The 26,239-nt window shown below is 42.5% G+C and overlaps 1 protein-coding gene across 1 annotated transcript in view; it reads right to left on the bottom strand.

The window, feature by feature from the left end:
- The window catches only part of LOC310773354 (NLR family CARD domain-containing protein 3-like), a 68,183-nt gene that overhangs the window by 26,421 nt on the left and 15,523 nt on the right, over window positions 1–26,239 (bottom strand). Inside the window, exons 5-8 of the mRNA XM_083633224.1 lie at window positions 22,522–22,695; window positions 19,596–19,769; window positions 13,907–14,080; window positions 12,378–12,551 (exon numbers count right to left, since the gene is read on the bottom strand). Of these exons, the coding sequence (XP_083489350.1) occupies window positions 12,378–12,551; window positions 13,907–14,080; window positions 19,596–19,769; window positions 22,522–22,695 (696 nt within the window). The remainder of the gene's footprint in view (window positions 1–12,377; window positions 12,552–13,906; window positions 14,081–19,595; window positions 19,770–22,521; window positions 22,696–26,239) is intronic.

The raw sequence follows: 26,239 nt of genomic DNA, 5'->3' as shown, positions 1-26,239 counted from the left end.
GTTGGGAGAGGATTGTGTTGGAGACGTGGAGAGTGTGGAGGATTGATTTTGTTCATTGTTCTGTCTTGTCAGAAATACATGGATGACAAAGATATTCCGGTTGTCTGGGTCCTTCTTTTCAATCACACACAACACAATGCAGAAGTCCACCAGTTACACATACATACATACATACATACATACATACATACATACATACATAACAGTTACTGTATTCATCAAGTAATAATAGATTGTTTTAAGTAATTTCAGACAACAGTTGATTTTTTGTCTGTTATTTGTCGCCACAAACACAGTTCCCTCAGGATTGCACTACTACCAAGGGTTGCCGAGCATCATGTTGAGACTATTTCACAACTGCAAGCGAGCTAAGCTAGCTACTTTTAGGTTAACACTATTTCAGCTTACTCTTCATAATGAAGGTTAACTGTATCGATATCGCTGTCACTGCTACTCACAGAAGAACGCTGTTTGAATGCAGGCTAACCAATGTTACATTGGCTGGAATGCCTTTTGTCCAATCAAATTGCTCGGCCGGAAGTACAAGTAACTGTTGTATAAGATATTGTTGCACACGCAAATAAAGCATGGGCTACAAGCGCTGCAGTAAAATATGGCGGACCAGAACAACTTCTGATTTGTGTTAATTTCGTCTACGAAAACTATGACGAAAGATGTTTGTCGACTATCTTTTTCCCCAAGGCTAAGACGAGACTAAAATGCTCAGACCTTTAGTTTCTTTGACTAAGACGAGACTAAAATATATTCAAACTTTTAGTTGACTAAAACTTGACTCAACAAAAGCAGGATGAGATTGACTAAATATGATTAAAATCAACAAGGACATTTGACACAGGACTAAGACTAAGACTAAATAAAAAATAGATTACAAAATTAACACTAATTATAGACTAATTATAGACAGTTTTCCCCCTCATGCAGCAGTTCAGTTTCCTGTGTTTGCAGCATCATAGATGTGTGGCATTTAGGTCTTAAAAACACATTTACAGAGATCACAGAACAGAACCCACCCAGTCTTAGCTAAGGGTCTTATCTATATGTGTATGAGGCATTGTATTCCCACAATTTACAGTTACTTGCTTGGCTATGTTATATCCAGAGAGGTCTGAGCGCTTTCCGCACAGCACAGCCAGCCTCCTTCCCTTCTCGCCTCAAACAGGCCATTATATCTGAGGCCCTGTTTACACTGCGACGCTCCCCCCATAAAATGGCAAACTTTTTTAGCATTACGGCCGGGACACACATCTTGCGTGTGCTGTGCGTCTGCGTGGCGTCTGCGTGGCGTTTTCATTTCGGCGCCCATGTTAACACATTGAGTGCCAAGGACGTCTCTGGACGTCCTAAAAAAAAGTAACGAGGAGTGCCAAGGACGTCTGTGGACGTCCTAAAATCATAATTCATATTATTCCATAATTCTGCTGTTTAAGGTCGTACCTAGCCAGTGAGCATGAATCCCTTCAAGGGATCACACGGCGCCACCTTAAAAATCACATCGCAGCTGCGCAGCACAGCCACGTTAAAACCTTGGGGCGCTCAGAGCCTCCTTGTAGAGTAGGAGTGGTTAGTAGCAGTAGCAATAGCAGTATCAGTAGCAGTAGCAGAGAATAGATTTATAGCATTTAGTAGCATTTAGTAGAATTTAGTAGCATAGCGATTAGTAGATTAGTTTGTGAGATTGTGTAGTGAGTGGATTTGAGTGCTTGGTGTGAGGTGAGTGCGTGGGTGGGTTGTGTCGGGTGTGTGTGAGTGTGTGCTAGCGAGTGTGCCTGTGTTAGCTTTAGCATTTAGCATTTAGCGTTAGGTAGATAGGATCTGTGTAAAAAAAAAAAAAAAAAAAAAAAAAGTGTCTGTGTGTCTCTGTCTGTCTGTCTGTCTTGTGTGTCTGTTTTGTTAGACTAGCGTTAGTGTTAGACTAGCGTTAGACTAGCGTTAGTCTTAGATTAGCGTTAGTGTACAGTTAGACTAGCGTTAGTTAGTTTAGCTGTCATGCCCAAGGCCAAGCGTAAACGTGGTGGGCCGCGCCCAGGGCCTGGGCAGCTCACACTGCAACAGGCTCTCAGCCGTGCTGTTCGGGAGAGAGATCTCCCGGAAACAGACACCGATGAGCCCGAGGAGACAGCTTCATCATCTCCTGACGACGCCAGAGATGAGGAATGGCAGCCCCCTGGCCCTGGACCTAAGAGGCGAACATTCTTGGACGAGGCGGCTTCCAGAGGTTAGAACCTACATATATAGATAGCCTACTTTATTGATCCTTTACAGGAAACTATTACTACTAAAGCTGTAAATGCCAGACGATTGTATGCATAGATGACTTCTCGATTGTTGACAAAAATGTGATATTGTAAGTTCTGATATTGTAAGTCGATTTGAATAAAAGCGTCTGCCAAATGCCGTAATGTAATGTAATGTAATGTCTAATAATAAAAAGAAGCAGGAGAAAAATAATAATAATAATAATCATGAGTGCAAAAAGTATTCATAAAAGTGACTTACAGTGTATATACATAGGAACAGGCATCACTGGCCAGCAAGTAAAAAAAACAATGGAGGTAGAAATGTAAAAAATAAAATAAACACACACCCACACACCTTTTATTATTCATCAATTTATTTTCATCAACACCAAGCTTGGTAAGAATAACGATCCTGCAATTAGTTAGCATACTAATAATACCATGTAAAATATTTAATTTCAGAGTTGGAGCACAGCTCGGAGGAAGATGATGACGAAGAGGAAGGGGCTCCCCCCAGCGTCACACGTCGTGCGCGCTTGACCTCCAGTGATGACGGTGAGATGAAGGCCATTTTAGAATTACAATTATTCATCTGATATTGAAAACAAACTTTTTTCCTTCAAGAAATGTCAATATATTTTTATAAACTCACTTTTACTATACAGAAGAGGAGGAGGAGGAGGAGGAGGAGGAGGAGGAAGAGCATCTGCCGGCATCTTCAAGCAAAAGAGGTGAGAAGATTATTGGATTTTGTCAAAAAGACAGCTTGTTTACATATCACAATTGTCTGAAGAAAAACCTTTTTATTTCATTTTGTTTTAGGCAAGTCTCGTCCCTCCCTGGATCCTCCGAGCTGGCGGGATATGGCTGACTGGAGCCCCAAAACGCTGCCATTCACCGCAGTGCCAGGTCCCAGTGCGGCAGCATCACTCCAGTCCGACAAGCCTGTCGACTTTGTGGAACTGTTCCTCTGTGACGAGCTCATGTTGCTCATTGTTGATCAGACCAACAAGTACGCGGAACAGTGTATTACTGTCATAGATGAGCTGCGTCTGCCATACTCCAGGGTAAACGCCTGGCAACCGCTGACCCTGGTGGAGCTGAAGCGGTTTCTAGGTTTGCTTTTCCTCACTGGGATCATCAAGAAGCCGAGTTGGGCAGAGTATTGGTCTGTTGACGTGGCGCTTGAAACACCATACTTCGGGAGCACAATGCCACGCAACAGGTTCCAGCTCATTTGGCGGTTTCTGCACTTCAGCGATAATCGGGAGGTCGATGGCAGCGACCGGCTCCACAAGGTTCGTCTCATCCTGGATCTGCTCCTCTCCAAATTCAAGGAAATGTTCCAGCCGTCACAAAACATCTCGGTGGATGAAGGGATGATGCACTTTCGAGGAAGATTACGTTTCCGTGTCTACTCTCCTGCCAAACCCACCAAGTACGGTATCAAGAGCTACATTCTGTGTGATTCAGCCAATGGTTACTGCTACTCCATGAAGCCATACTGTGGAACTCACAGTACCCTGCAGGACACCGTGCGCTTCCTGATTGCCGGCCTTGAGGGTTTTGGATATCGCTTGTGGATGGACAACTTCTACAACAGCGAGTCAATGTGTCGTCTTCTCCTTGGCCTCCAGATCCACTCAGCTGGCACACTCCGTGTCAACAGGGGAGAACCGCCGTCCATCCGCGAGGTAACCACATCTGACCTGGCAGTAGGTGAACAACGCGCTCGTCACAATGACACAGTGATGGTCCTGGCATGGCGAGACAAACGCATCGTCCGGATGATTTCTACCTTCCACCAGGATGAGATGACAACTGTGGAGGTGAGACAAAAAGGAAACAGTGAGAGAGTCCCCCAGAGGAAGCCAGCATGCGTGGTGGAGTACAACCAGTACATGAGTGGTGTGGATCGCCTGGACCAGAAGATCTCCTATTACCCATTTATCAGGAAGACTGCAAAATGGAGCTCTAAGTTTGTCATGTACCTGATGCAGATCACAATGAGCAATGCGTTCATTGTCTACAGGGCACGCAACCCAACGACCAGCTGCAGAACCCTGAAAGACTTCATCCTGTCTGTGGTCAAATCCTGGACCGCAGATCCCCCTCCTCCTCCGGCCCCTCCCCAACCTCCTCTTCCAGGAAGAACACCAGTCCACCCACGCAAACGGTCCGCTTCAGCGAGGCTGGATGTGGACTTCGCGGGACATGTGCCACTGCCAGTCGAAGTCCCAGCCACCAAAACCAAAATGTATCGAAAATGTGCGCACTGCGCAGCCAAGGGACTCCGAAAAGAGACCAAGTACGTTTGCCCTGGCTGTGACCACGTACCTCTCTGCCTGTACCCGTGCTACTTTGAGTATCACTCACAGTGATACTTTCCCCGACCCCCCCACCCCCCCACCCCTGCTTCAGCCAGTGATGCAGTGTTTAGTTTAGTTTAGTTAGTGTCAACGAGTGTGTGGGCAGTCCATCAAGCTTTAGTATGTTTATTTGCTTTGACAGTTGAAAAGTAGAGACACTGGAGAGAAAGCTGTAGCGGGATTCAGTCCTTCAAGACTACAGTAACGTTACCTCCAAACACAAACTGCCTGCTGTCTGACTGTTGTCAAGCCGTCCAATAGCAGTGTCATTACTGTAACAAGAATAGTAGCAGTTGTAACACAGTAATAGCATCAGTCATGTGTATGCCTTTTTTTCATAAAATGTGTTGGTTCTTTTGAAAAAAAAAAAAAAAAAAAAAGCTGTAATCAAATATTTGTAGAAAATGAATGGAAGATTCTTTTCACATACTTTTTGTTATTGACTTGAGTTGAGTTTCCAACCTTTCGTTTGAGGTATTGCATTTTGTTCAACTCTAAGCAGAATTCATTCTGTGGGCTATTATGAAAATACTATGCATAAAAATGTGTTTTATTTGGAAACTACTTTGAAGGTTTTTTTGAAGAAAAGAATACACTGCATGAAATGTTGTGGTGGAATATTTGATTGTTACACACCAAATGAAAGCTTAGGAAGTGTACTTTCATCATCAAAAAAAAAGAAGTTGATATCATGTTTCTTTATGGAGAGATGGCCTGCAACATACACATTGATGCCATAAAAAGCAGCATCTTGAAGTTGGACTAAGCTGTTTTCAAATATTTGTAAAAAATAAATGAAACATTATTTTTACATACTTTCTCCCCCAAGGTAAAGTAGACATTCCAACCTTTTATTTAGGTATAGCATTTTATCACACTTGAAGCAGAATTCATTCTGTGACCTTTGTTTACATAAAAGTGTGTTTATCTCGAAAAGTAAAAAAAAAACAGCAGAAAACCCTTGAAAGTGCTCTTCCTTCAGAGGCTGTCATTTCATAATGGAACTGTCTAGAAACAAAATTTCTTCTTTGAGAGAAGCAGGAGTGTCCAATGTTTCATTAGAGTCCAGCCCTGTCAATATAGCCCTAATAGAAAAAATTCTATAGCTGTTTTCAACTGAATGGAAGTGAACCTGGCACAGGCTCCAGACAATTTTACTGAAGCGCTGTGGCACTCAATGTGTTAACAGGTTACAGCAGCCACACCACCGGCATCAGACGCGCGTCTCAAGCACGTGTCTTGCGAGCGTGAGACGCGCGTCATCTAGAGAATAGAAGCGAAGCCTATTTTTTCCTTTTACCGTGCGCGTCTCTAGCGTGTCTCTACACAATAGACACAAAAATACATTAAAATTATATTTTACAGGGGCAGCCACAGCCAATCAAGGCTCGTTTTGATTTGAGATGAGAGGATGAGCTGAGCTCACAGCTGCAGTTCTCCTGCCCTCTGAAAACCACATAGGCTACAACATGGCTTCGTTCCTCCCCTCCCCACCACACACACACAGACACACACACACACACACACACACACACAAATCATACTGCCTCGATTCTGAAGTGAGCCCAAGCGATCTTCAGTTAAAATTATCATTGTATTGTTTATAGCAAATTTAATAAAAGGTAAACTCTATAGGAAGATAGTTGGCAGACAGGCAGCAGCGCAGCAGCTGCACGCACCAGCCATGCTGCCTGTGTGGATGCCGCGGGCGTGCCAGTCGCAGCAAGCACGCCACGCACACGCAAGATGTGTGTCCCGGCGGTTAGTGCCTTCCTTTTTCACGGTGACAGCGTTATTTGGGGGTGAAAATGCAAATAAATCAAAACAGGTCCCAGAGTGGAATTCTTGAAAACGCTGCCCCTTACTGTTGCCATGTAAAGTGGAGAAATGCAATTCAGGTGTTGACACAGCCCCCCTTCGCCATGGAAGACAATGGTAGGCAATAGGAGCATTGAACTAGCCCAATACTATACAGCCTTATGGCACAGGCACAATAAGTCGCATTGAAATTCAACAAACGTGATAACGATTTGCTAAAACACAATCTGCGTTAAGTGCCCGCTAACGTCGCACATAGCCTATTAATCACTGTCTCCCGCATTGAATAATTGAAGACAACTCACTGTCTGCAATGCATTTCCTCAAGTGAAGTCCTAATTGTGCTCAGGTCTTTTTTATGTTGCTTTACTGGGTTTTTATTCGGTAATCCAATCTGGAGCAGTTTATTAGGCTACCATTGTGACTTCTGTGTCACTCTATTGTGTGGAAAATTCATTTAAACTTTAATTACAAAGATAAATCGAGCCCGTTAGAAACGGTGCCATGGCACTAGTCCGATACCTCACGAGTCCGACACCTCACGAGTCTGAAAAAAGAGGCATTGGACAGGGGATCATGTCTATGTTCCCCGGGTTCTATATTCCCCGTTTTTCACTAACCCTAAACCTAACCTCCCCCAGACCCTAACCCAAAACCTAACCTCTCCCACCCCCACGCCTAAACCTAACCTCCCCCAGACCCTAACCCAAAACCTAACCTCTCCCACCCCCACGCCTAAACCTAACCTCCCCCAGACCCTAACCCAAAACCATGAGGTGTCGGTCTCGTGAGGTGTCGGACTAGGGGGCAGTCCCCTTAGAAACAGACAGAATAGGGGAAGCTATAGGTGTTTTTACGTCGTCTAAACATGGCCTGAGTCAGACAACTTAACACTTCATTCCATGTTTGAGGTACTGTATCCCAGTGAAACAATTCACCGAGTTACATTTGCTTACAAATATAGTAACAGATAGAGTTTTGCAGGTGATATATTTTCTCCATGTCACTACAGGACAGGGACAGCATAATTTGTATGTGCAAAATGGTTGGTTCTTGATGAGATCACTGGAGAACCTGGCATAGATACAAATGGGGAGCCATGGCCAGGACAGATATTGTGTATTTGGAAAGTATCCCTCTTTTTGCTGAGAGCAGGGAAGTCAGTGGCTCAGGTGAACTGCTATAAAAAGCACAGTGACATGTGGCATTATGGGAACAATAGCAGCTGCACAGTTTGGGACAAAGACTTTGTTCCGTCGTCTCATGCGTCTTTTATTCAAATGCAGATAATTTTCAGCCAGTGTGCATGTTGTTCATGCAGAGTTTCCTTTCCTGGAGCTAGAGAGGAATCTGTGAATGTTGTGGTAACACTACCCTCAGCAAGATGTGTTTAGAATAACGTTGGATTAGCTAGCTAATTTAGGGATGGACGATAATGCAATATATTTTATCATCTTTCAGTGGAATTATATTGTGTAAGGTGAAAATCATTGAAAAAATAATAATTTGAGAGAAAAAATCTGGGCCTTGAAAGTTTTTGAAATTAAGCATATAGACATTTCTTTTACTTGATGTGCATCTGCGCAGTTTAAGTGTTCACACATTCAAACCTCTCTAATTGTTGTCTGTCTGTGAGCTTCTGTAAAACCTGCTAGTTCTCATTAAAAAAATGCTCCGTATTGTAGTAATACCTTGATCCATGTCTCAAACTATGCCGTTTGGGTCCTGGAATTGACGAGAGTCCTTGAATTTGAAGTATACGAAGCCATGATTGTGATGAAATGGGATAATTTGGGTATAACAACCCACAATTCTGCTGTCTGAACTGATGAGAAACTCAAACCAAATGAAGAATAAGTAGAATCGTTTTAAGTTTATTCTTTTGAAAAGTCAACTAACAAGTAACAAGTAATATATTTCTAGGGGATGTCGTCATGAAGCTTGCTTCAACACTGCCAACGGGTCAGAACTACAAGATCTACGCGGACAACTTCTTCACATCTGTTCCACTGATAGAGAAGCTCCTGGGCCACGGCATCCATTACGTGGGAACAGCACGACAGGTAATGACCACAATGGAAACAAGCCCTATGCTTTTCGTGTTATCCTTTTAGTATTGCTTCTGTATATGTGCTTCTGTACCACATGCCAAACTTACTAATAAAACCATTCATTCAATCAATCACTCAGGTCCGCCTACCGAACTGCACCCTCGAAGATGACAAGAGCTTGAAGAAGAAGGGGAGAGGTGCCTTTGACTACAGAGTGGAGAAAAACCACAACATCGCTGCGGTCAAATGGTATGACAACAGGGCCGTCACACTTGTGTCATCATTTGCTGGAACAGAACCTGTGGTGGCGACTCAACGCTGGGACAAGGCCAACAAGACCTACATTGAAGTTCAAAGGCCGTACATTGTGGGTACCTACAACATGTACATGGGTGGTGTGGATTTGCTGGACTCCTTCACAGCCAAGTACAAGTTCCACCTGAAAGCCCGTCGCTGGTACATGTACATCTTCTGGCACACCATCACCCTTGCTGTGGTCAACGCCTGGCTCCTCTACAAACGTGACTGCGAAGCTCTCAAGGTCCCGCAGAAAGACATCCTGATACTCAGACTGTTCCAGGCACAGCTTGCATCATCTCTCATTCTGGTAAGAATCAAGTTCAGTTTACAATTTGTCATTTTAATATTTCAATGTTTGCAATATCTCAGACTTGTATCCTGATGAATCTTTGACATGTACATTCATTTATTCTGTTCTAATCAGGTGGACGCTGCAGTCAACACGCCAAAGAGGGGACGGCCATCTTCAGCTCAGAAGAGACAACTGGAAGATAGTCCAAACTGCACTCCACCCAAGGCACCACGTCAACATCCGCCATCGGATGTGCGCCAGGACCAAGTTGGACATCTCCCACGAAAGACACAGAGAGGGCGCTGCAGGAATGGTGGCTGTTCAGGGTACACCAACCTACTATGCCACAAGTGTGATGTTCGTCTGTGTATTTCAGGTGACAGGAACTGTTTCTGGGACTATCACTGCAAATAAGGGTATAATTGATTGTAAATGGTGTTCAAAGTGATTTGCAGTCACTTGGAGTATGAGAGGGGGGTGCCTGTTACATTTTGCGGAGTAATTAGGTAATTAGGTTTCTTTAGTACATTTATTGTATGTATTGTTTTTCATTTTGTTGTTCTTTTAATAAAATCACAATTCTTAAAAATATGGCTTACATTGATGTTATTATTCATAATGAATACTGTTCTGAGGCCAAATATTATTCATAATGTATACTGTTCTGAGGCCAAATAATAAACCATGACCATATAAATTAACCCTTATGTTGTTTTAACTCATTCACCGCCAGTTTAGGACTGCCAATATTTAGCACAGGCCAAAGATTTTCATAATTGTTGGTCATCTTTCAAGACCCACAGTAAATTATCTATTAGCACCAGAGTGATTTGCAATACCTCAAAATGAAGATGTACGTCTCTGGGTTCACCAGGAAAAAAAAAGTGAGCTTTTAGCATGTTATGTACTCTACTTATAGCCATTTATTTACACCCTGTTTTCACCCAAAATGTCTCTCTGAGAAAAGAAATTGCAGAAAATGGCATTTATGTACAGCACACAATATCATGCAGAACTCGCTCTCAATTCTTTTATTTTGAACTGTATTGACATCAGACATGTAAATATTATTAACACATTAAGTGCCAGAGACGGACTAATTCGTCTTACATAATCCAGCGCTTAAGTGCCAAGGACGGACTAACTCGTCTTACATAAAGATTTTTTTTTTTTGACAGTGGGACATCAATCAACCGCTTTTACATCTTCGAGATCACTATTGGAGCAAGATAATGTGTATAATCTATTTTACCGACCCACTAAGTGTTGACAGTGCTCCCCCAGACGACCGAAATCAAAGAAAAAACTGCCGCGGGACCAAGCCGTTCAAGGAAATGCCGTGGCGATTTTACAGTAACAGACTTGTCTTGCCTGAGAGCGGCCGCGCACCGGCAGCAGCACACAGAGAGCGGAGAGCGATTTGCAAAATAGATCATAGGTGAAACACACTTTGAAACACCTCAGAAAGGCCAGAATCAACATCTGCCCATCGCCCACGCATTCCCCGGCCCATCTTGACTCGCACAAGGAGCGTCTGCACGCAGGCAAGCAGGCAGGCAGGCACACAGGCAGGCAGCAGCAAAAGCGCTTCTGACACGCCCGCTGTACAGCGGAGGGAGGAGGGAGGAGGGAGGAGGGAGGAGGGAGGAGGGAGTTTGAATTAGAGGGGTGTTTCCTGTTGTTATGGAGGAAATTACTGTTCAAAACTATTGTTTAGAATGTCTGACGGTCTTACTGATGCCAAAAATGAATGGTTAAAGTGACTGTTTCACAAAAAGCCATTTATCTCTGAATAAATTTCCAGACGCTGAAACCATGCTGTACTCAACGGCTAATATCTACATAACTACTAACTCTGCAAACTAACTCTTTTAGACAGAGAAAGCACACATTCTATTAGTTATTTTTAGATGATTGGTGTTCATGAATTCTTAACAGAAAATAATCCTCGGCTGTCTCTAAAATGAGCCAGAATCGTCAAAAACACCCCTGGCACAACTTACCTACAGGAATGAAAACATGGCTGGCATTCAATGTGTTAATTATGACACAAATGACAACAAAAAAAAAATATATATATATATATATATATATATGAAGTGCTTTTTTTACATTCAACAATACAGTTTGCTCAGTGTGAGTGAGTGTACAGACAGACACACAGACAGACAGACAGACAGACAGACACACACAGACACAGACACACACACACACACACACACACACACACACACACACACACACAGAGAGAGTTCTGTCCACAGCTGCAGCTAGATCGCACCTCCTTCCCCCTCCTTCCCCATCAGCGTTTTGCCTCTGCTGCTCGTTTTCCTCCTCTCGTTCGGGCTGGGAGTGGGACGAATGCTGCGACACGAGTCACACGACACAGGAACGGGTCCGCGGCTTGGCTTTGGGACCAGGCGCTGCTGGAACCGGATCGATCATGTTCGTCACGGGTTTGACTAGGCAATCCAGGTTCGCCCTGCAGCAAAGGCAGCAGTGCAGCGCGCCGAGAGGCGTTTCAATGGCGTTTTTTCCTCTGTACAAGGAAGCGCGTTTCTCTGTTTTTCCTCCTTTCCTCCTTCTTTCTCGTTTCAAACAACAGCTGCGGTATGTGTTTGATAACGTGCTGTCGGCTTGACTTTGAGGTTAGGGACATGTGTCTGTGTCACAGGCTGGGTAAGTGTTTCAACTACGCGCTGCACTCATAAAAACAAAAACACGTCAAACACGTCTTTGGCGTGGATGGCTATTTCTGATAAGACGTCAAAGACGTCTTTGGCGGTGAATGAGTTAATGAAGTATATATACATTTGCCATGTTATTCTGACAATGAGTAAAAATGGCCTATAGGAAATTCTGCTACCTGATTGACCCTACGTTGTGATATTACAACATTTCCATAAAACCTTACAAAACTTTTTTTTTTTAAACACTATATTTTCTTCTCCAAAGTACTCCTACAACACCATCAGAAAGGTTGATTTTTTTTTTGCAAGTAGAAATATATCCGGGTTTTGCAGGGTTAAGTTAGTGTATCTTACTAGCTGATTGGACCCCACTTCAAACAAACCGAACTATCCCTTTAATAACTGAACTGTGTGTGAAATGAACAGCATGAGGCACCAATGAGGAGCGACAGCTCTATTTAGCCACAGTGCGGACGTAGCCGTTCTGACAGAGAAAATGTCTAGCAGATGTTGCCTCTCCATACGTGAGAGTCCAGTCTCCAGTGTGACATAGAAAATGTGTGATTCTCAGCCTTCTAGCAAGCATTGCCTCTCCCTACCTGAGAGTGTCCAGTCTCCAGTGTGGATCATCCAGTGCAGCAGAGAGCAGCTTCACTCCTGAGGCTCCTGGATGATTGTAGCTCAGGTCCAGCTCTCTCAGATGGGAGGGGTTGGAGCTCAGAGCTGAGCTCAGAGAAGTACAACCTTCCTCTGAGAGCATACAGGCTGACAGCCTGCACACACGCATGCACACACACACATGCATGTGCATGCACGCACGCACGCACGCACACACACACACACACACACACACACACACACACACAGAGTGATGTATAGTTTGCGTTCTGGGTGATAAAACAATACTGATTATCTTGATTAAATTGTCCACAATCTCAAAAATAAAAGCAGCTGGATACAGTTCAATAATATGCAGTCAGGCTGGACCTTGTTGTCCTAGTTTTAGTCATGACCATTGATGGATTCAACATGTGATCACTTCCTTCTCTGTAGAGTTTGACATACTATATTCAGTTAAATCAATATCCCACATACTTTCAACATGGACTTATTTATTTGTTCAACATGGACTTATTTATTTGTTCAACATGGACTTATTTATTTGTTCAACATGGACTTAATTATTTGTTCAACATGGACTCATTCACAGTATTTGTTCAAGATGGACTTATGTATTTGTTCAACATGGACTTATTTATTTGTACATGTACTTATTCACAGTATTTGTTCAACATGGACTAATTTATTTGTTCAACATGGACTTATCTGTTCAACATGGACTTATTTTGTTAAACATGGACTTATTTGTTTAAAATTTACTTATTTATTTGTTCAACTTGGACTTATTTGTTCAAAATTGACTTCTTTATTTGTTCAAAATTGCCTTCTCAAAATGGACTTATTTGTTCAACATGGACTTATTTATTTTTTCAACATGGACTTATTTATTTTTTCAATATGGGCTTATTTACTTATTCAACATGGACTTATTTAGTTGTTCAACAAGGAATTATGTATTTGTTTAGCTTGGAGAAATTTATTTATTCTACACATACTTATTTATTTGCTCAACATGGACTTGTTTATTTGTTCAACATGGACTTATTCACAGTATTTGTTCACCATGGACTTATTTATTTGTTCAACATGGACTTATTCACAGTATTTGTTCAACATGGACTTATTTATTTGCTCAACATGGACTTATTTATTTGTTCAACATGGACTTATTCACAGTATTTGTTCAACATGGACTTATTTATTTGTTCAACATGGACTCATTTATTTGTTCAACTTGGACTTACTAATTTATTCAGCAATCAGTATGGACTTCTTTTTTATTATTCTGACTCTGTAAACCCTGAACAACTTGACAGACAATTTGAAACTGGGATGTCTATTGGACCTCCTGACAAATAAAGGAAAGAAAAGGGTCAATGGTGGATTTAACGTTAGTCTCACCTTATATACTGATATCTAAGTTGACATACAAGTTTTAACCTGATTTTACGGTACAATAATTTACAAAATGTTAAGTAATAATATAATAGTAAAAGTACATCCTGACCTGAGAGTCTCCAGTCTACAGTGTGGACTCCCCAGTCCATTAGAGAGCAATTTCAATCCAGAATCCTGCAGCTCATTGTTACTCAAGTCCAGCTCTCTCAGACTAGAGGACTGTGAGCTGACAACAGAGGCCAGAGCTTCGCAGCTTCTCTCTGACAGCCGACATGCAGTCAGCCTAAAGGACAAGAAGACAATCATGTGGAAATAGTATTCTGTTATATTTAATGTCATTATTGTATTACTTCTACTGACAGATTGTATTGATGAGGCCCTGGTCTAAAGCAGGTCCACTATGTTTGCATGGTGCTGTATGTAGGAGGAAATCCCTTCACAACTTATGGACACCTTAATTGTCTCCATCTTTAAAGGATGGCTTTACCGATAATCAACCCACTTTGTATCATTAATCATCTCGGTAATATAAGCACATGGGCAGTTTTTACCATCTCTATCTGTTTTGGTAAATATAAATGTGGTATCGAAATCAAAACAGATTATGATTTTCTCATGAAAAACAAGACAGGAAAAGGACACTAGATTGTAGTTACTGCGCTTTGCATTTGTACTACCTATATATCTGTTTAAGGTAATACACAGAGTGCAGTATCTGCACTTTTGCAGTAATAGGTCAAGTAATTGATCATGTTTTTTAGCCATAAAAAATCCTTAATGTATACATATATCTATACTATAATGACGGGATCGTCTGTCTCTCTCTCTCTCTGTCTCTCTGTCTGTCCTTCGCGTATCTCGAGAACCGTTGGTCGGATCGACTTGAAACTCGGGGGGTGCGCTGATGGTGACCCGACGGAGGGCGGTGCCCTGTTTCCGTGCAATTTGGATGCGAAACACGTTCGATATTTGAATATTTGTCTTCAGTTCTGCTCCTTCAAGCCCTAAGCCGCAGCCACAGCTTGACACTAAGTGAGAGGAAACACAGGGTCGTCACAGGGTCGTCCCATCCTCAGGTTCCAATTAAAAAATGTCTTCCAATGCAACAAGTGGGCAGCACGAAGGAGCAAAGAATAGTAGGAGAATATGTATTTGTAATCTGAATAAGCAGCATTAATATGCATGTGTCATCAAGTCTGTCATGAATAAAATCAAGTGGAAATAATCAGTAGAGCTCAGTGAGATTTCTAAGAGATTTTCACATGGATATAATGTTAGGCTATAATGAGTCACGCATTCAGAAATAATATCCTCTAGGGCCACGGCACTTTCGGAAACCCCCATCCTGTGTAAGTAGGGTTCCCAGAGTAAAACCTGGCCATCTCCACCACTGCTTATGGATGAGCATCATCTGCTGCATGCCATTGAGAACCGTTGGTCGGATCGACTTCAAACTTTAGGAGTGTGCCCTATTGTGCAGTGCAGTGCCCTATGGGCATAGCGCCACCTACTGGCAACAAAAAATGTGGTTTATCTTAAGAACCGTTTGTCCGATGGACTTCAAATTTGGGGAGTGCGCTGATGGGAACTCGACACAGTGCAGTGCCGAATTTCGTGCAATTCAGCACAGCGCCACCTACTGGCCACACAAAAAGTGGTTTATCTTGAGAACCATTCGTCCGATCGACCTCAAACTCGAGGAGTACACTTATGGGGACTCAAGGGAGTGCAGGCAGCTGAATTATTCACAGTATTTATTCAACATGGACTTAATTATTTGTTGAACATGGACTCATTCACAGTATTTGTTCAAGATGGACTTATGTATTTGCTCAACATGGACATTTATTTGTACAACATGGACTTATTTGTTCAATATGGACTTATTTTGTTAACACATTGAGTGCCAGCGACGCCATATGGCGTCATTAGAAATTTACCGTAGGCTGCCAGCGACGCCAAATGGCGTCAGTAACTCGAAATTGTTTTTTTGACGGGGGGGTGTCGATCTATGCCTCTTACATCGCCTCTTACAATATGATAGCTATTGAATGTGTCTAACCTATTTTACAGAACCCTTAGGTGGCGACAGCGCACTCCAGATGAGAGAAAGTGGAGTAAAACCATAGAGTAAAACACACAGAAGAAGTCGTTTGGGAAGAGGAAATCGCATCGCATCCGTCCGTATGCAGCTGCTTCATTGAAGCATAACGTAGCTGTGCCCCTGCAGCAGCCAATCTGCTGTCACAATTGAGCACCTCGTGTCCGCTGCATTCGCTGCATTCGCATGATCAGCCATGGAGTTCTCAACTGGAAGCATGGTGACATACACGCGGGTGTAAAAAAGCTGGACTAGCGGACTTTTCACTGCTGAGCACACGCAGAGCAAACGCACTCACAGCAGAGCAGAGCAGAGAGATACTCCTCCCACAACGGGGGGGGGGGAGGAGGAGGGGGGGAGGTGGGGCACGCAGGACACTACAGCATACAACAGACCCAGGCAGCTGCAGCATTACATCAGAAAATATTAGCAATGAGTCAATGATGTGCTTGCAATGCTTCCTTTCACAAAAGGGTCATTATCTCAGCTCGTAGAAAAAAAGGGCTGTTTTTGGTCTAATCAAGCTATCTTCTCCGGCTCATAACTAAAGAACGGAAAATGGGATCAATAAACTTTTTTTGCAGGTGATAGAAGAGAGTCTCATCGTTATTTGTGCATGTTCAGTGTTTACATAGTAATTATTAAAGAAATTATATGACTGTTTTAAAATGCATTGCGGCCTATGTGGCACAGTACAGCACCTTTTGCCCAAGGGCCGTGGCACTCAAAGTGTTAAACATGGACTTATTTGCTCAAAATGGACTTGTTTATTTGTTTAAAATTGACTTATTTATTTGTTCAACTTGGACTTATTTGTTCAAAATTGACTTCTTTATTTGTTCAAAATTGACTTCTTTATTTGTTCAAAATGGACTTATTTGTTCAACATGGACTTATTTATTTTTTCAACATGGACTTATTTATTTTTTCAATATGGGCTTATTTACTTATTCAACATGGACTTATTTAGTTGTTCAACAAGGAATTATTTATTTGTTTAGCTTGGAGTAATTTATTTATTCTACACATACTTATTTATTTGCTCAACATGGACTTGTTTATTTGTTCAACATGGACTTATTCACAGTATTTGTTCACCATGGACTTATTTATTTGTTCAACATGGACTCATTTATTTGTTCAACTTGGACTTACTAATTTATTCAGCAATCAGTATGGACTTCTCTTTTATTATTCTGACTCTGTAAACCCTGAACAACTTGACAGACAATTTGAAACTGGGATGTCTATTGGACCTCCTGACAAATAAAGGAAAGAAAAGGGTCAATGGCGGAGTTAACGTTAGTCTCACCTTATATACTGATATCTAAGTTGACATACAAGTTTAACCTGATTTTACGGTACAATAATTTGCAAAATGTTAAAGGCACTATGTGTAAGATTCTGCACTATTAAATATCACCAAACCATTACCTTGTATATGTTAATGACTTACAGTGGTTCATTTCTGTGTTTACAACTAAGCCACGCCCCCTCCCTGTGTTGTGATGGCCCTCTTGGAGAGTAGAGCTACTACCCGAACCTGTTTACATAGAAACCCCTCCCCCGAGAGGCCGACCTAGTGAGCCCCTCCCAGCCCACAGCCCAAAACAGAATTTTGTAGACAAAGATGGCGGATCCCTGATGCGGGCATTCCTGACATTCCATTCCCTGATCCAGCTTATGTCTGCGGTTTCATGCTTTAGCCAAATCTCCGCCGAAAAGAAATATCTCAGACCAGAGTCAACCTTGCCGGTCTGGCTTTCACTAGATGGAGAGCCCTACGAGCAGCTATATCTGGCCTGCAAAGTGACTCGGAGCTGGCGTGTTCTCCTGTACACACACGGTAAGTAACATTATAGCGTTTGCATGTCCCATTTCAGTAACATTACGCATGATAGCGAAATGTACAAGTTGTTATCGATATTGTGAATTTGTTCTGGGAATGTTGTAATCACTTGGCTAACTGTTGCTTTTCACGGCTATTCAAATGACTTTACACTGCTAGTGTAGCCTGCTGCAGGATTTGATTAGCTTGTCGTTCGTGTATAACTTATACACAGACATTCTGGTGACAAGTTGACATGCATGACATAACGTTACTTCCCATTACAAATTTCGCATGCATTTTCTGTTATAATTACGTCCAGTTGCTGTCACTATGACGCAGAACGGTATAGTAATGTGTAAACACTTAGAAAGGCCATGGAGAAAAGCTAGCTTCGCTAATGTTAGCAGTTTGTTTTTCTATTCTGTCTCACTAAGCAACGTTACATTAGAAAATAGCTGTAACACTGTCCAAACAAATCAAGGTTTGGTAAAAGTATCTAATTCATGACAATGTGGAGGAACCCTGCCTTGATATCTACCAGCTACAAAATAGATGATTCAAATTAATACTAAACACGTTTCCATTTGTCTGATTTTCAAGGTGCCAGTCATCCAGTCATCCAGAAGATGACAAGATAGAAAACAAGTGGACCCACCATTATGATATTTGAGATGGAGAAATTGTGCTTTTATAGCAAACCTGTATAATACATGTTCTATCATCTTTGATGTTTAGATGTTTGCTGTCTGCAATCTTCTGTACACCAATAAAGTTGATATGACTTCATCCATGTCTCTTGGCCACTATTCTCCATTGTAACATTAGATTTCCCTAAAGCTGAGTGTGTCTCGCTACAGTAGCCTACCAGTATTTGTGTTTCTGTGTATATATAGCCTACTTTATATAATAGACAGTGTATGTGATGTTTCTCAGTACATTGATTTCACAACTTCGTTTATCAGAAAAAATACTTTATTTGCAAAACTAAAATATGGGCTACACCAGAATGACGTGACCAGTTCCATCAGCTATGCGGTTCTTCAGGATGTCGACAAGATCTGCTATCGTCATACAGCCGACCTTCCTCTCTGCGACCCTGCCTCCTCTTTGTCCCACTGGTGCTAGCCTGGGCTTCAGGCATACAGCTTGGTTTGCCTGCCTATAAAAAACAGCAGTGATTCAAGCGTTTGAAATTAGTTTGAACAACTCTAACAATGAGAAAATACTAGCGTTGCACTATGAATACATTTTGGCCATGTCTTGGTATTAGCAGACGAACAAAAACACAGGCTAAGCTACTCACTGTTGACAGACAGCTGTGGTTAGCTAGCGATGTCCCCAACATTGAATTGAAATCATCCTAATTTAGCTATGTCAACCTGGTTTTAGACAATGTTTTGCCTAACCGTACTTAGCAATAGGGCAGGCTATGCAAAAGGTTAGGTTACAATGTACCCTTTTCAAAATCCATGTAACCGTTACATGGATTTTGATCGGTTAGCAGATTATACAAATAAGTCTTACCAAGCGGACTATTGTCAATATCCTAAAGGTTTATGACTATCATGTGAAATTTGTCATTACTCAAGCCAAATACATAGCCGAGATGCATTCGTGCTTGTTTTATGTACTTACGTCTGCAGTAGGTAGGCTATGCACAAAATAGTTGTTTATATCTCCGTTGCTTGGGAGGGAGGGAGGGAGGGAGGCGGGGGGAACCAGGAAGTGCTCTGCGCTGGTGGGTGGGATCGAGATTGTTTGGGTAAACAAGTTTTGTTATGGTTTGAAATGGCGACATCTAGTGGACAAAAAAAATCACACATAGTGCCTTTAAGTAATAATATAACAGTAAAAGTACATCCTGACCTGAGAGTCTCCAGTCTACAGTGTAGACTCCCCAGTCCAGTAGAGAGCAATTTCAATCCAGAATCCTGCAGCTCATTGTTACTCAAGTCCAGCTCTCTCAGACTAGAGGACTGTGAGCTGACAACAGAGGCCAGAGCTTCGCAGCTTCTCTCTGACAGCCGACATGCAGTCAGCCTAAAGGACAAGAAGACAATCATGTGGAAATAGTATTCTGTTATATTTAATGTCATTATTGTATTACTTCTACTGACAGATTGTATTGATGAGGCCCTGGTCTAAAGCAGGTCCACTATGTTTGCATGGTGCTGTATGCAGGAGGAAATCCCTTCACAACTTATGGACACCTTAATTGTCTCCATCTTTAAAGGATGGCTTTACCGATAATCAACCCACTTTGTATCATTAATCATCTCGGTAATATATGCACATGGGCAGTTCTTACCATCTCTATCTGTTTTGGTAAATATAAATGGTAAATGGCCTGCATTTATATAGCGCTTTTATCCAAAGCGCTTTACAGTCAATAGGTACATTCACCCATTCACACAATGATGGCGGCAGGTTACCACGCAGGGTGCTGGCACTCAATTTGGGGTTCAGTGTCTTGCCCAAGGACATTTCGACACCTCTTTTATCCAAAGCAATTAGTGGACGAGCCGCTCTACCTCCTGACGACCCGCTCTACCTCCTGAGCTACAGCCGCCCTCTGTGTTTTCCTCACAGAGAAAAATGCTCACGCTGCTGCGTGCAGAAACTCCGCCCCCACCAGCTGCAAGTCATTGGGCTTGTCATTCTCCGTGGATGTGCGCATATTTAAAAATTAAAAATAAACAATAACAACCACCCTCGGAGCAGATTCCGCGTCTTGAGCAGGACGTCCGCTGTTCCATTATGACACGTTGTGACCAGTGGGCAAGCCCACCCCCTTTCCCCTGAAGATGCGGAAGTCTTTGTTTAAGCTGTAATTCCTTAACACGTTCACTGCCAATGACGAGATATCTCGGCTTACAGAATCCAACGGTTGACTGCCAAAGACGAGATAGCTCGGCTTAAAATTTTTTTTTTTTTTTTTGACGGTGGGACGTGGATCCAACCCTTTTACGTCTTTTATACAAATATTGGAGGTATTGAATGTGTATAATCTATTTTACCGACCCACTGAGTGGCGACATGTCTCTCCAGAGTAGGAAGAGGCGAGCCAAAACTGCAGGGAAAAGCGCGAGGAAGCCGTTCTCATACTGTAAAATGGATGGCGAAAACGCTTTCGCTTTCGCACTGACGCACAGCGGTGGCAACGGTGGGGGGTTCCAAGAATAGACTGGGTGCACACTTTGAAACACGCAGCATAAATAAGCGCAGAATCGCAAGAGCTTCATCAGAGCTCTCAACCGAAATGCCAAGAAACGAGCGAAACCCATCCAGCGAGCCCCATCCAGACTGCCAGGCAGCAGCCAGGCAGCAGCAACTCGTTTGTCACAGACCCGCTGCAGAGCCAAGGAGGGCGGAGGAGAACGCCCACGGAGGGAGGAGTTGGAAGCAGAGGGGGGTTTCCTGCTGTTATGGAGGAAATTACTGTTCAAAACTACTGTTTAGATGTCTGACGTCTTACTGATGCCAAAAATTAATGGTTAAAGTGACTGTTCTATCGAATTTCACAAAAAGCCGTTTATCTCAGAATACATTTTCTGACGCTGAAACCATGCTGTATTCAACTGCTAATGCTTACATAACTACTAACTCTACAAACTAACTCTTTTAGACAGAGAAAGCACACATTCTATTAGTTCTTTTGAGATATTGTGTGTTCACAAAATCCTAACAGAAACGAATCCTCGGCTCTTGAAAGATGAGCCAGAATCCTCAAAAAAAAACCTTGGCAGAAGCTAACTACAGTATTGAAAAATGGCTGGCAGTGAATGTGTTAAATGGCAACTTGAGGCAGGACTCAGAAGTCCCATCATTCCTGTTAAAATGCTCCACTTTGTAACAGTAATTAAACATGGACCGAAACACACTTTTGGTCTAAATAACTAATTTCACCTTTTCATAACAACTGTGGGGGGCTCATATCTTATATAACTCGCCCGGTGGAGTAAAATAGATGATAGAAAAGAGGGTGATTGACAGATCACCTGTCCAGTGATAGCGCAGCTTGCCGATCACGGACCAATAGCGGGCAGGAAACTCCCATTTGACGTGAGGTGTGGAAGGACTCAACCCATTCCCTCCCACTCTGCTGACGAAAAATCAAGATGGTGACGGCCAACGTTTGAACTCCGCCAGGGAGAAGAAATTTAATGGGTGAGCTACGTCAATATTATTTATGTCTATGGTTGTGACGTAAAACACCTCACAACAGAGCGCTTTGCCAGAGGAGGAAATGGGAGTTCTCTGTGAGGAAAACATAGAGAGAAGGTAAACACTGCCCATATGTGCTTATATTACCAAGATTATTGATACAAAGTGGGTTGATTATCGGTAAAGCCATCCTTTAAGAAGGGTGACAAGGCAGCGTGCAGGAATTACTGCAGCATCTCCCTTTTGTCCACCACTGGGAAAACGCTCGCTCGGGTTTTGGGTTTTAATGTATACATATATAATAATAATACAAATAAGCGCATTATCACTTTTCAACCTATAAGTCATTTGGCTGGACAGTCAAAAAACTTTGAAGCCATTTTTCTCAGTTTCCTTGTTAGGGTAGTTACTGTGGTTAGGATTTGTAGGGTAGTATGGAGAATATCATCAACAAAGTTCATCGTTATTCATTTGTATAGAGGATTGTGTGAAAAGACGAGACAATTTTTAGATCTAAGCCTCTAAAACCAGATCATGTCATTCATATATATATGAATGACATGATCTAATATATATATTATTCATATCATATATTCATATCAGTACTTTATTAAATATAATGTCTGACCTGAGAATCTCCAGTCTGCAGTGTGGACTCTCCAATCCAGCAGAGAGCAGCTTCACACCTGAATCCTCCAGGGGATTGTCACTCATGTCCAGCTCTCTCAGATGGGAGGAGTTGGACTTCAGAGCTGCAACCACAACTTGACACTCAGTCTCGTCCAACATGCAACCCATCATTCTGAATAAAAACAAAGGAGGGGTTGGACTTCAGAGCTGAGAACAGTCTATCCCATTTCTCTTATCTGACATCAAGTGGTTCTTGGTCTGTCAACTGGAAGAGCATCCAAAAGCTCTTATCCTGCCATGAGGAGGGAGGAGAGATCTGTGAGGAGCTCTGAGCAAGGAGACATGGTCATCCCACCTATGTAGGTGGGATGGCCAAACCCACATAAACCATCCATATATACGTCACAGGCTCACAGCAACATCACGTGACGTCTCTGAAGAAGACTGCAGGAAGCAAAGCAGTCGAAACTGTCAGGTATGACAAAAACAAAATAACGTCTTTTCATATGAAATATCTAACACTGTAAACTAAGTCAGACGTCATGAACCTTTTTGGATTATTATGAGGAAGTCATGGACAGATTTGCGTAAAATAATTCCGTTCCCTGGAGCAATTGGAACACAAACGGGCACGTTACCGAAACCACCTAAGATTCAACCTACCTACCCTACCTAACCTACCCTGCACTGTACACTGCATTGCATACTGTTTTGCATTTTGCATTTTGCAGTTGTTTTTGATTGCATGTTCCTACTTTTTATACATTGCAGCAGATGTGTAGTTGTATTGTCTGTCTCTCATGGTCTGTTACTGTGATTGTTTTGTCTGTTTGAGCATGCCAAGACTAATTCCAATCAATTTTGGTTGATATGGCAATAAAACTATTGAATCTTGAATCTTGAACCTACGTTGTCGGAATGAAGGAGTTACACCAACAAGTTTGGATCTAAAAAATCCAATTCCGACCAAGAACGCGGAACTAATTGTGAAGAAAGCAAGGAATGCCTTGTTGAAGGAGAGGATTCGTTGAACGGCCAATAAGGTAAACAACATCGTCGCGCTGATAGGGGAAAAAAGACGAGGATTTAAACAACAATTCCCCCTCACAAAGGAGTTAGAAGAAATAATGGACGAACACCTGAAATGTGTGCACGAGAAGGAGTTTAACACAACAAAAAGACGCCACATCAAGAAACTGGAAACATTAACCTCAAGGAAAAACACAGGGAAACAGGACGCAACAATGCAAGAGAAATGGGTATGTAACCTCTCACAACGCAACCTAACAGAAACCAAACGTAGTGTACTGGCCCGCGGATTAAACTATGCCATAACCCCCAAAATAATCCCGTATGAAGACTTCATATTAGCAACGGAACTAGCATGTCAAAAAATACAAGATCAGGGAAAGAAAGCAGAACTACGCAACGAAGTAGCGGGCATCCTCAAATCAGCCAGGACACCGCCCACAAACATGGACAAGGAAGAGTGGGAGGCCATGCAAAGATTGGCAAAAGATAATACACTAACTATTCTGCCAGCTGACAAAGGTAGGACGACAGTTGTAATGGACACTGAACAATATGAACACCAAATGGAAACAATGTTAGAAGATAAAAACACATACGAAATTTAAAAAAAGGACCCAACAGAGGAAAAGAAAAGAAAATTATAGGCACTACTAAAACCATTAGTGGATGAAGAAAAAATAAACAAGGACAGGTATAACCACCTAGTACCCACAGCCAGCATCACCCCCCGGATATACGGAACACCCAAAATACATAAAACAGGCAACCCGCTCCACCCCATTGTAGACAGCATCGGCTCAGTAACATACAACTTGTCAAAAGCCTTAGTAGAGCAAATAAAACCCCTCCTAGGCCTGACAAAACAACACTGCAAAAACTCAAAACAATTAGCACAGGATTTAAACAATATCAAAGTAGATGCAGACGAAATTTTCATATCGCATGATGTAGTATCACTGTTTACAAAAACCCCGATAGATGTCACCTTGAACATAGTAGAGAATAGACTCAGAGCGGACAGGACACTACACAAACGTACAAACTTAACAGCGGAGGACATATCCAAATTATTATCATTCGTAGCCGAATCCACATATTTCCAGTTCAAAGGTACTATCTACAGACAGAAGGAGGGATTTGCGATGGGTGACCCACTATCAGCCATCATGAGTAGGTTTTTCATGGAAGACCTGGAAGCTAAGGCCATCGCTACCACCCCCGACCAATGTAGGTTATCTTTCTGGAAGAGGTATGTGGACGACATTCTGGAGAAAGTGAGGGCAGGACACACACAGGACCTCACAGACCATCTCAACGCCATTGACGCCACCGGAAACATCAAGTTCACACATGAGGAGGAATCTGAAAAAACCATTGCTTTTCTGGACATAAAAATCCAACACATTGACGACGGAAGCATAAAAATAAAGGTATACAGGAAACCAACACACACAGATCAATACCTATTATGGACATCAGAACACCCCACTGCACACAAACTATCAGTAGTAAGAACATTATATGACCGCACCAGCATCGTAACAGACCCAGAGGATAGACAGGAGGAAGAAAAGCATATCAACAACGCTCTCAGCCAGTGCCAATACCCACGATGGGCCATAAAAAAGGGAAAACAGGAAGTCCAGAAAAACAAAGCAGGTAAAAACAGGAAGATCAAACCCAAAACAGAAAGTGTCGGCATGGTCACCCACCCTTCCCTACATCCGGGGGGTAACGGAACGGATACAGAGGGCCATGAAAAAACACCGCATCAGCACACCTGTGAAGCCGCACACCAAGCTACGCCAGGTTTTGGTGCACCCCAAGGACCGTATCGACCCCGAGAGGAAGTGTGACGTGATCTATGAAATCCCATGCCTCTCATGCAATAAAACTTACATTGGAGAAACAGGTAGAGCATTTGGCACACGAAAGAAGGAACACCAGAAAGAATGTGAAAAGGAAACATCTGGAGCACACACACGTGCAATCAAACAAAAAGCGGAGCAGGAGAATCTGAAGTCAGCCATCTCGGATCACTGCAAAAGGGAAAACCACATCATGGACTGGGAGAAGGCCAAGGTCATTCGATCGGAAAACAACAAATGCCACCGTTGGATCAGGGAGGCACTGGAGATCCGGAAGCATGCCCACACGACTGTAAACCGGGACGAGGGGGCCTACATGCTCTCGCATACCTGGGATGCAGTCCTCCATAAAATACCGGCCAGCGGGGGACATGGTCACCCCACCTATGTAGGTGGGATGGCCAAACCCACATAAACCATCCATATATACGTCACAGCAGCATCACGTGACGTCTCTGAAGAAGACTGCAGGAAGCAAAGCAGTCGAAACTGTCAGGTATGACAAAAACAAAATAACGTCTTTTCATATGAAATATCTAATACTAATAAGGAGACACCATACCAGACTTCCCGGAAGATAATTTCCCAAATGCAGGGTGGCAGGGGAATATCCGAAATGCAGGGTGGTCGAGGGACTCATTAATCATCAACACTACAAATGAACGGCACCACGTAGTGAAGAAGCTCAAATTAACAAGGTTTTAGAGAAACAGCACAAGTGATAAGTGCCCATCATATGATACTGATATAACATTAATGTAAGAACATGGGGAGCCTAAATTACGTTTAGTTCAGGTGTTCAGCCATAACCCATTT

The sequence above is a fragment of the Poromitra crassiceps genome, assembly GCF_964638095.1.
Source record: "Poromitra crassiceps genome assembly, chromosome: 3".
Lineage (NCBI taxonomy): Eukaryota > Metazoa > Chordata > Actinopteri > Beryciformes > Melamphaidae > Poromitra > Poromitra crassiceps.
The sequence above is the reverse complement of the archived record's forward strand: the minus strand, read 5'-3'. Positions and strand labels throughout refer to the sequence as shown.